The sequence below is a fragment of the Crinia signifera genome, chromosome 3 (assembly GCF_055691185.1).
Source record: "Crinia signifera chromosome 3, ASM5569118v1, whole genome shotgun sequence".
Classification (NCBI taxonomy): Eukaryota; Metazoa; Chordata; class Amphibia; order Anura; family Myobatrachidae; genus Crinia; species Crinia signifera.
Genome location: NC_139219.1, coordinates 122001759 through 122013816, shown reverse-complemented (window position 1 = coordinate 122013816; position 12058 = coordinate 122001759). Strand labels below are relative to the sequence as shown.

Sequence of the window (12058 nt, the reverse complement as noted above, 5' to 3'; positions counted from 1 at the left end):
TCCATGTTTTACCATGTTACCATTCCTCTCTGCATAGTTTATTACAATCCATTAGCAAACCAGATGCATGGCTTATTTCTGTTATATATATATATTACTCTTTTGACCCTTTCACATCACCATATTTATCAATCTCTATACCTTTTGAGCTCTGTATAAGTATGACCCAATGACTCAGAAACAGGGGCTGTTTATGACATAGGGCCTAATTCAGGTTTGTATAAGTGATCTAACAGGCACTCTCCCTATTGTTGGGAAACTGTGCATTGCAGGACCTGTTCTGGGCAAGAACGGATCCACTGATATCATCGCTACATTGTGAACACCTCTGCCTGATTCACATTCATAGGGAGGAACTGCATGGCATTCGCAGTTTCCATGGCTTTGAAAGGCCCCCTTTAATTAGAAAAATATAAAAAATAACAGTTTATGTAAGGCAACAACAGTTTTTATTATTTTAACATGCACATATTACATGACAATTGTGGCTATAAAAATGTAATATTAGACATTTTGTGTATTCATATTACTGTAGGTTGGATATACGCAAATCACAGCACAAAGGTTTACTGCAGTATTCAACTTTAGAAGAATGTACTGATACATGGTCATATGTAGTAAACATGATGCAAATACTGCATGTAAAATGAAAATCTACAAATAAAATAGTGTCTATAAACAGGAATTCTGGTATTATATTTTATGTTGCAACAATAGCTCTGTACATAGGGCAATAAACAAGACACTACTGTATAGTCCTAAAGTTAAAGCTGACCATACACTTTGAGATCTTGTTGTTTGTCCTGATTACTAATGTCTAAATGTGGCTGATATCAGGCCAAGGTGCCTTATGTCAGGTGGATCATTGCCTTGTTTTGCATGGCCAATGACATCATACATGCTAAAGAATTCTCTATTCACTGAATTTTGATTGGGAGAGAAGGGTCACATATGATTCTTCTGAGTTCATAAATTTAGTAATTTCAAGGCTAGCAGAATGCGGGTCATGATTTTGGAATAAAATAATCACATTTTGGCTAATTCCTTACTCTTTACTGAACTGCCTAGACATGATGGGGGAAATTTACTAAAGGAAATTTGTAAAAAAAATAGGTGTATACACTTATTTTTGACATTTACTATACTGAAAATACGGCAATTCGTAGTCGTATTGATGTGCTATCAATACGATTACGAATTGCCGTATTTTTGAGTTAGTAAATGTCAAAAATAAGTGTATTTCTGGATACAAATACACCTATTTTTTACAAATTTCCTTTAGTAAATTTCTCCCGAAATTGCTTTTAGTGCAAGCAAAGACGAAAACATTGTGGACAAAGCAAATTGGTAAATAGCATGGGAAATGTACATATTTATATGATATGGGGAATTAACAGGTGATGGTAACTAAAGTTGGTGAACTTAAATATCTATGTACTTTTTTCAACAAAAACTATAAAATGCTATTAATGTGCTAAATAACACAAAGGCATAAATAAGTGCATTATATTTCCATCACTATGAAATCTGCTTAATATTAAGGGATTTACAAACTTTTTTCATATATTAAGGTATTCAAGAACAAACACTTGTACAATTTTATTCATATTGTTTATAATTGAATGATTAAGATTTTCTTCATTATCTTCCATTGTGTGCCAAACATCAGGAAAGGGGGAAGGAATAAGGTGCAAGACCGGAACACCTGCAAAGAAATGTGTTTATTGTATGCAGAATTAGTAATATATCATTAATTAAAATGTTTCATTAACCTTAGTAATCTAATCAGTATACAGTAATTGCTACTTTCATTTATTCAGTGCAGAATGTTTCTACACTAAAAGCAGTAGATGCCACAATGTTCAACACTTAACTATACCCAATTATATATGTGTCTCTATAAAATATAATAGGTGGACATCACTAAAGGGTGACATGGTCAATAGTTCAACATGTAAAATGTCAACAGTGCTTAAGGTCAACATGTTGAAATGGCTGACATGGCAATGGTCGACACAAGTTTCTTTTTTCTCTTTTTCAACATTTGCCATCCACGTGTACTATGATTGGGAATAGTAACCTTACACAAAACGTAAGAATTAGAGAGCGCAGGAAACACTAAAGCTTTAAAAGTATTGTATTTAATTATAATATATTGCACGCAATAGCACATAAAAATTATACACAACAATAAGTATACACAAATACCAACATGTAATAATCCTAAAACATCCAAATAATAGCAATGAATATCAGAAGGCCAGTGACACTTAACCAATTCCTGCCAGTTGGTAAATTGCAATATACTCTAAGATGATGAGCTCCAATAGACAGCTGCTTTATGATGGAAATTCAAAAAGTCTCCAGTCCACATATATATGATGTTTCCAATTTTTTGTAGAATGCAAACTGTCCAATCAGCCGTTTTTTAATAGAGGGAGACAGTTTTGGCTGCCACTTTAGGGCTACACATGAAGTATAAGGGCTTGTTCTGAGGCACACACAATGGGCCTTATTCTGGTCGGTGCGGCCGGATCCGAATATGCAGCCAGGACCGTGCGTTCAAAACCTCGCCTTCCATACGGATCGCCAACTCCGTCCGAACGCGGTAAGAAGCTGTCCGAACGGACCGCACGTGTATTTCTCATGAATACACCTCCTCCATCTCAGGGAACCTCCCCCATCATTCGGTGGTCGCAGACCATCGAATGCAGGGCCGAGTGGCCAGGCAGCTCCCGCAACCTGAGACCACACGGGCATTTCTCCGTGCAAAAGCAATGTCATATGTCCGCCCCCTACAAGTGCGTCACGGCCGAATTACCATACGTACGCCCAGCGTTTTCATGGGAACGCCCATGAAACGCGGGGTGTAAACATATGGTAATGAGGCCAAACAGCCCTTCACACCCCTCTTCACCCCCTGTTCGTAGTGTACACATTTCATGCGGATTTTGGCCGTACGCCCCGCTCACACATGCGCAGAGACGCCTCTGCACATGCGCAGACACAAAACATCGGCGGCATGAACGCACGCGGATATTACCGCACCAACCAGAATAAGGGCCAATGTCAGATGCAGTGGAGAGATTCTTTTCTACAGCACATACATGTAAAATATATCCATACCAAATGCTTTAAAAGTGTATTTGCAGTTAATTAGAAAACCACAGGGAGGTGGCTAAGCATGTGCATGTAGATGGTCAGCCTTCCGGGAAGTGGTTGCAGACACACCTACAAATAATCATTCATCTGTAAGTGGCAGAAGTTGATTGACTCATACTATATCTCACTTAAGCACCAATTATTATTTAAATAATATTGCCAATTTAATATAATTATTAAATAGCAATGCACTCAACATGAAATGAAACCATATTTTTCCCACTAATCTATATAACAGGTAAGGTCAGTTTTGTTTTTGATATGCAAGCTTATGACAGCAGCTGTGATTCTAGGTAAAGCAGCTGCTCAAAAATGTGGGGGTAGTCAGTCCCCACTTAAGAAAACATAAACCACAAATCATGCACAAGGCATGTGAGCAGCGCTAGAAAATTTAAGACAATGGTTTGAAATTAATGAATAATATTATTTACTGTCGAAATAGATAAAAAACACATATATAAACATTTACAATAAAAATGCACAAAGAATTACAGTAATATTATGATAAATATCACGCCACAGGAAAATTGATGCAGGTGTGGAATTGGCCCAGGAGAGGGGCGGGGAAGGGAAGGGGGATTGGAGGGGGGGATGGGGTTTCTCAGTTGGTCGCAGGTAAGTGCACTTTACCGATTTTTGTTGTTGGTGACTTTTGAGTCCAATGAGATCCACTTTGTAGAATTGATCCTCACTAGTTGTTACGGTACTTATGGTTACCGTTGGAGGAGAAAGAAATGTAGGCTTCCGCAATGGCTGCATCAAGTTTCCTGTGGCGTGATATTTATCATAATATTACTGTAATTCTTTGTGCATTTTTATTGTAAATGTTTATATATGTGTTTTTTATCTATTTTGACAGTAAATAATATTATTAATTCATTTCAAACTATTGTCTTAAATTTTCTAGCGCTGCTCACATGCCTTGTGCGTGATTTGTTGTTTTTAATATGTACAATGTTTACAGCCCTTTTTCCATACCTCCCAACTGTCACGATTTTAGAGGGACAGTCCCGATTTTCGGGTCCTGTCCCGCTGTCCCACCCGCGGCAGGCATTGTCCCGCTGCGGGGGGGTGACAGTTGGGAGACCCCCAATCTAGTAGAATAGACGCTGTGCGCATGCGCACAGCGTCTATTCTCGTATGAAAATGAGGTTGCGGCTAATTAGCATAAGCCGCGACCTCATTTGCATACGCCCCACCCCCTTTTCGGGCGGGCGCGCGGCTTTGCCGCGCGAGTGTCCCTATTTGTTCAGCCCAAAAGTTGGGAGGTATGCTTTTTCTGGTGGGTGGGGTTGCTGGTCCGTGCTGTGGTAGTGATAGGTGGCACTATTTGCGGAGACCTGGTAGCCCTATCTGTCCCTAAGCTTACCTAGTTCTTCTGGCCTTCTATCTTCCTCCACGCCGTGTTCCGGACCTCCGCGAGTGTGCCGCGCTTGGGCGGAAGTTCGGGTTTGGTGACTTCCGGTATCGGCGGCGGTGTGCGGACTCGCTTCTCCCCAGGCTACCAATGCGTTTCGAGAGCCTGTCTCTCGAAACGCGTTGGCAGCCTGGGGAGAAGCGAGTCCCATACAATACGTGACAATACGTGACAATATGAAAGCAAAGGAACACCACATAGTTACATAGTTACATAGTAGGTGAGGCTGAATAAATACTTGCGTCCATCTAGTTCAACCTATGTTTATAGTAGCTTATCCCTTGTATAGTATGTTCTGATATTTTTAAGACATATTATGTTACTTATTCGTACCCATGGATGTTTTTAACCAATACATTTTTATCCAACCTTATTTTAAACGTATTTATAGTGTCTGCCGACACCACTTCACCATGAAGAGAGTTCCAAAGTTCTAGATGAACAAAATCTTTTTTTTTCTAATCTAAACTCTTGCCCTCGCGTCCTAGCTTCCTTTCTACTAGAAAAAAAGTTCCTTACATTGGCCCCTAATATATTTATACATGTTGAGCATATACCCCCTTAAACGTGTTTTCTCTAGTGTAAATAGTCCCAAATTGTTTAATCTTTCTTTGTAGCTTAAATTCTCCATTCTCCTAAAAAGCTTTGTTGCTCTTAGTACCCTAGGATGAATCCCATCTGGCCCAGGTGATTTATATGTTTTAATTTTGCTGAGCCTCAATATTATTTCCTTAGTAGAGAATTAAATATTGAGGTCCGGCTTGTTCATCCCATTTGTGGTATGTGTGAGTTCCACAGTCTGCTCTCCCTTAGTAAACACTGATGAGAAGAACTCATTTAACAGTTTTGCTTTTCCCTTGTCCTCCGTAAAACGTTTTCCATTGATATCGGTTAGTGGGCCTATGTTGTCCTTAATTATATGTTTACTATTTATGTATTTGAAAAACTTCTTGGGGTTAGGTTTACTTTCAGTGGCTATACGCTCTTCATAATCCCTTATAGCTACTTTGATTGCCCCTTTACAAATTTTGTTTGATTCTATGTATTTGGTGAACGCCTCCTCATTTAAGTTATTTTTATAGAATTTAAATGCTCTTGTTTTATTGTTGATTGCTGACCTAACTTTTTTGTCCAACCATGGTGGCTTTTTTTTATTGAATTTACCCTTAATTACTTTAGGAATGTATTTAATAGTTAATGATTCGAGTACATTTTTTAGAGTATCCCACATTTCCTCAGCATTTATCTCCTCAAAAACAGTTTCCCACACAATTCTTTTTAGGGCTTCTCTGAAAAATTTGAAGTTAGCTTTTCTGAAGTTTAGTATTTTTGTCGATCCTTTATGATGTAATTTACTGAAGTTGATTTCCAGTGAAACCATATTGTGGTCACTGTTCCCTAGGTGTTCAATTATTTTTGTGTTTGAAACTAAATCTATGTTATTTGTTAATACCAAATCCAATGCCTTAATACGAGTTGGAGCTTCTACCATTTGTGTGATAAACTGGTCTTTAAGTAAGTTTAGGAACCCACTGCTTCTTGCTGTTTTACATGTTTCGTTTTTCCAATCAATATCGGGTAAATTAAAATCCCCATAATTAATACCTGACCCTGATCTGATGATTGTTTGATTTGGTTTAAAAGAAGAGACTCGTCCCCTTCGTTTATGTTCGGTGGTCTATAGCATATCCCTATTAAAATTCTGTTATTAGGTTTTTAGTTATTGTCGGTTATGTCTGCCCACACGGCCTCCGTGTAGTCTTCCTCTGTACCTATGCTCATTTCTTTCTCACACGATGTTAAGTTATTTTTTACATATAGGCACACCCCCCCCCCCGCCCTCTCTATTTTCCCTGTCTCTTCTGTAGAGAACCACCTTGGGGCGTTTATGTTGGGATGGTCTGGGGGCATTCTATTCCCTGGACTTTAACCTTTAGAATGTTAGGGACCTACTTGATGATGAGGTAATCTGGATGTGGTGGGTAGGCCAATACTTTTGTCCAAAATGAACCATATAATCTCACTTTTTCCTCAATGTTAAATTGCAAAATGTATTACAATTATTCTGATTAGTAAAGTCTAGACAGTGCCCCTGTATTCATTTTTTGCATGTGCAGCATCCATTGTATGTCAATCACCAAACACTCAGTCCTACATGTCAGCCAAGCAGGCATTCAACTCAAACAATAGATCAACCACAATCACAAATGTTAAGTGGTAAAGTAATTAGCATATATGCAAATTAGTTTAAATCTTACTCATAACAGCTGTAAATGATCCAATGTTTTGCAAAATCCACCTGCCCAGTTGGCCTTACAGTACCAAATAAATGGTGACTACCACACAGCAAATATTCTTAGGAATAGTGAGTGAGGTGGTACATCTGTATCTCTCTCTCTCTCTCTCTCTCTCTCTCTCTCTATATATATATATATATATATATATATATATATATATATATACACTCTCTTAAACACCTTGATAAAGGAGCCTAGCGGCTTTGAAACTGTTGGTGACAATTCTGCCTACATGTGTATTATTTCTGAGTGCCGCCGCAACCCCCCAGGACTACGTATTGAGACAGTGCAAACTGTCTACTCACGGAGGGCACCAGTTCATTGTTTATTCTAAGTTTGGACCAAACTTTGGAGTGCCGCCAAAGGATAATTAATATATATATATATCCAGATGTGGAAGGTCCCCTCTCTGTGCTCAGATTCTTAGAGGCAGCACCTCTGAGGGATCCTCTGTTAGGCAGGATCCAAGAAATAGAAATGAAAAGAAATAGGGTTTCAGAGGGCGCTAGAGTAACATACCAACTTTGATAAATGAATTGAATTGAATACAAAGACAATTAAAAAATTTAATTTTAGCATAAAAATCACCCTATTCGGGGTGAAGCAAATACAAGCAATCACAAATCTGGTGGATTGATGGATTTGTTTCAAAGCAAAAATTTGCAAATACAAAACACTGGTGGGTTGATCAGTTCAGAATGGAAAGCCCAATGCGTTTCGTCATGTTCATGACTTCATCAGGGGGAATACAGCTGTGAATTATAGTACAATAAAAATGAGTAAAAATTCTCAATAGTGGAGATCATTAAAAAAAAAACAACACAGATGCACATGAGTACAAAAAACAGGTTTTAGGGATGGAGGAGAGAGAAAAAAAAGACAACCATGGATTATTATTGAGGGTGTCACCATTAGAACCCTTGAAGCCAATAGAAATTGAGGCACATACCTATGTTAATCCGAATCAAAGGTATCCAGAGTGAATTTCTCATTGATACCAAGATAGGCAAAAGTCCACAGTAGCTACACATAGATTAACAAAACATAACTATTGAACTGTTGTATATTATAAATTTAAATTTGCATAACGCGTTGGTAATAAGTGCTATTACATACCCAAAGACCGTGATTTTCTCCGGAAATATAAGGTAATAGGCTAAGCGAATAATGAGGCCCAAACAATCTGATAACAGAATTAATAACTATGGAGGTTATTCTGGTTGGTGCGTAAATTTCCGAATTCTTTCGGAACGGACCGCACGACACGCTGTGCGGACATCTACGAAGAAACGCCCACCGGTCCTCCGCATTCGGACGGACTCACTCTTTAAGAAGAGGGCGTGTTTATGGACGACATCCAAACCTTGCGTGTGCGGTGGACACACACATATTCTAGTCTTACAGCGTCTGCACGGTCTTACAGCGTCAGAACAGACGGGAACCTGCCCGTACGCACCTATGTGTATTTCCGCAAAACATACTACTATCATCGGAACTCATACATCACACACATGACACACTTATGCAATTAGGCTACCTCATTAAAAAGGGATTGTTTTTATTGGTCATCAATTGCAGTGTAAATGTGTGTAAAAAATGCAGCCGTGCTTTCCGCATATATTTGTGTGTTTAGTAATGGTCCATTTAGGCTGCAATGGTTCCAATTGAAGCAATTAAAAGAGTGTAATTAATGAGTAATGAGTAGAGGAGTGGATTGTATTGTGTTCAGCTGACAGTGGTTCAGGTGCGACCGTACTAATTGGGCGATCCGAATGCCTAGCGCATGACCGAGTGGTGTCCGCAAAGTGAAACTTGCTTATGAAGACTGCATATTTCGTGGCTGTTGGTTCGTTTGCAGTCGGTGTTCTGTCCGAATGCACGCCTACCAGAATTAGTGCACTGCCTCGTGTACGCCCATGTTTACGCCCAGTTTAGCCTACTTTGAAACTACGCCCCTGTGTAGTTCTGAATGACGCCCATATTACGCCCATATTTCCAGAGTTAATGCGGTGCACATTTCTGTATGGTATTAGTGAGAACGAGTACGGAGACCGTGCGTGGCACATGCGCATAGCGTTGCCCACGCATGCGCAGACGGCTAAAAAACACCATCCGAAAGAAATCGGAAATTTACGCATCGACCAGAATAAGGCCCTATGTTTTAGCTAGATTGAAAAAGACTAGTATAGGCATGATTACACATGGTACAAATACAATGGTCCTGGGATAAAGGTTCCATACAATCTGATAACAGGATAGCTACATTTTAACTACATTGAAAAAAACAGTATAATGAGGCCCAAAACAATCTGATTACAGAATTAATAACTATGTTTTAGTTAGATTGAAAAAGACTTGTATAGGCATGATTACACATGATAAAAATACAATGGTCCTGGGATAAAGGTTCCATACAATCTGATAACAGGATAGCTAAATTTTAACTACATTGAAAAGGCAGTATATACATAATTCCACATAGTACAAATACAGTGATTCTGGGAAGAAAGTCCCACACACTCAGACATCAAAAATAATAGTGATGTACTCCCCTGGCTAACGCTGCAATTGAGACCAGCCTCGGTACTGGACACCCCTTGTGTCCACTCTGTGTTAAAAACGTGGGACTATCTAAACAAAAAACTTCATCTGGCACCATATCCCTCCCCTCTCACCCCTCTCTGGCGACACCCGGATTTCCCTTTAGGATGTATGTCACCTTACTCACAACCCTGGATCTCAGCAGGTATCACTCATCTATCGCACATCTCAGGGGAATTCGCCCCTCAAAACTATAAAGCACTATGTGAGAAATATGACAGTCAGCGTCTCAGACACTTTGACTACCTCCAGATTTCCAGTTTTTTACAGTCTCTATGCAATTCAACTAAACCCAGATCGCCACTTCCCATTGAACGTTTCTGTATATACAGCCCAGACCGCAGGGGAGCAATCTCCTACCTATACTCCCTGCTGGCAGACAAACCCCCGGCTAAAGAACCTTTTGAGGTAGCTTGGGAAAGGGATTTGGGCGTTGCACTGGAGGAGGAGGAGTGGTCAGAAATAAAAACACTGATAGCAAAATCTTCAATAAACTCGAATCTCAAGGAAAGTGCCTTTAAAGTATACACTAGGTGGTACATGGTTCCCACAGTAATACACCGTATTTTCCTTCTAGCTCTAGTCAGTGTTGGCGGAACTGTGGATCACAGGGTACGTTCATTCATATGGTGGGATTGCCCCCAGATTAGCTCTTACTGGGATGGCATTTTTTCTCTTTTAGGAAAGATATGTGATTCCCCGACCCCAAAAAATCCCTACTTTGCAGACCAGTTGCAGGGACCTCAAACCCTAAAAGCAAGCTATGTGGCCACATACTCAACTCCGCCAGATTGCTGATCGCGGCAAAGTGGAAACAACCTACCGCCCCTTCCATTCAGGCCGTTATCAACAAGGTCTGGTTTGCAGCTTCCATGGAGTATATCACTGCTCTGCTACATGACTCAGTGGGGAAATACAGATCAATTTGGACTCCCTGGTATGTTCATCACCAGAGGCAACTCCCTGGGTAGGAGCGATCACTGGCTCTTGCATGTTGCTCGCTGTTCTGATAAACTTAGTTCTTGTACAGTAGATACCCATTCATATGCAGGGCTAAATGCCCCCCCCCCTCTCTTTATTCCCCCTTCCCCCCTCTGTTCTTTCTTTTTCTGTGTTTCCCCAATGCTATTATTTTACTGTTTGTTTGCTGAACTAACATTAAAACAAAAAAAAGACAATGGTACTCAAGGCAGTATATTTAATTTATACGCACTATACCATGTTGTTTGTTTATACCAAATTGTCTGTAAATGCACGGTTCAGATATCTGTCTCATTCAGCTGTATTGTTTGCCACTGCATAAATAAAGAGTTAAAAAAATAATAATAGTGATGTTTTAGCTAGATTGAAACAGGCCAGTGTAGGCATGATATATTACAAATACAGAGGTCCTGGGATGCAAGTCCCAGCTTAAATTAAACATGCAAGTTTAAAAGAGGAGAAATCCACAAGTAAATAAATACCAATAGAATAGATGCTTTACTTACAATAGAGTCCAGGGGGGATGTGCAAACTGTATAGATCCATCACAGTGAATGAATGGGTGAGTGCAGGTTTAAATAGTACTTAATGATGACATCACTTCCTGTGTTCCCAATGTGTAACACATATGTAATTAAGTGCACTAGCAATGCCAATATACTATAGACATCTGTGTTATAAAGTACTCGTGGCCAGTGTAAACTAATATGTGGGAATAGCACAAGGCTCAGCCCAATACTAAAGTCAAAAAGATCTAATTGCATAGGTGGAACACATATAATTGTGGCGTGCGTTCCACCTGGCGGCCATTTTCTTACGATCAGTTTACGCCGCGCACTAAGTAAGCAGTTTGCACATCCCCCCTGGACTCTATTAAGTACAGCATCTATTCTATTGGTATTTATTTACTTGTGGATGTCTCCTCTTTTAAACTTGCATGTTTAATTTAACCTGGGACTTGCATCCCAGGATCTCTGTATTTGTAATATATCATGCCTACACTGGTCTGTTTCAATCTAGCTAAAACATTGCTATTATTTTTGATGTCTGAGTGTGTGGGACTTTCATCCCAGAATCACTGTATTTGTACTATGTGGAATTATGTATATACTGGGTTTTTTCAATGTAGTTAAATTTAGCTATCCTGTTATCAGATTGTATGGAACCTTTATCCCAGGACCATTGTATTTGTACCATGTGTAATCATGCCTATTGGAGGAGATTTTAAACTAGGCGACGGGGGGGGGGGGGGGGCAGCAAGACATTATGGGACCATCAGGGAGAGAAGCCGGACTGGGATCAGGAATCATATGGGGGAAGGAGATGGGGGGGGGGGGGGGGGGGGCGACGGAGACATAGACAAAGTCCTGGGACATAACAAGGGTATAATCGGGGGTAACTCTCAGGGTGCATCAGGAATGTCATGTAATAAAATGTTATGTTGTAACAGTCACGTTACCCCATTACAGTTCTTAGGTACAGATTATCTTAGTATACGGGAAGGAGGGAAGGACAGAGGAAGAATTCCCAGAACTATAAAGAGGGCAGGCAGTGTGCATGGTGGGGAGGCCTGTAGAGAGTCTATTGAAGGGGAGAGGGG

The 12058-nt window shown here is 39.9% G+C and overlaps 1 protein-coding gene across 3 annotated transcripts in view; it reads right to left on the bottom strand.

Annotated features, from left to right (window-relative positions):
* Nucleotides 1-426: 426 nt before the first annotated feature.
* QPCT (glutaminyl-peptide cyclotransferase) overlaps nucleotides 427-12058 on the bottom strand; it is a 169020-nt gene continuing 157388 nt past the window's right edge. For 2 of the 3 annotated variants that reach the window (XM_083176442.1, XM_083176440.1), the window contains one exon: nucleotides 427-1705. In XM_083176442.1, the coding sequence (XP_083032568.1) occupies nucleotides 1560-1705 (146 nt within the window). In that variant the 3' untranslated portion in view covers nucleotides 427-1559. The remainder of the gene's footprint in view (nucleotides 1706-12058) is intronic. The other variant, XM_083176441.1, reaches the window with a different exon arrangement.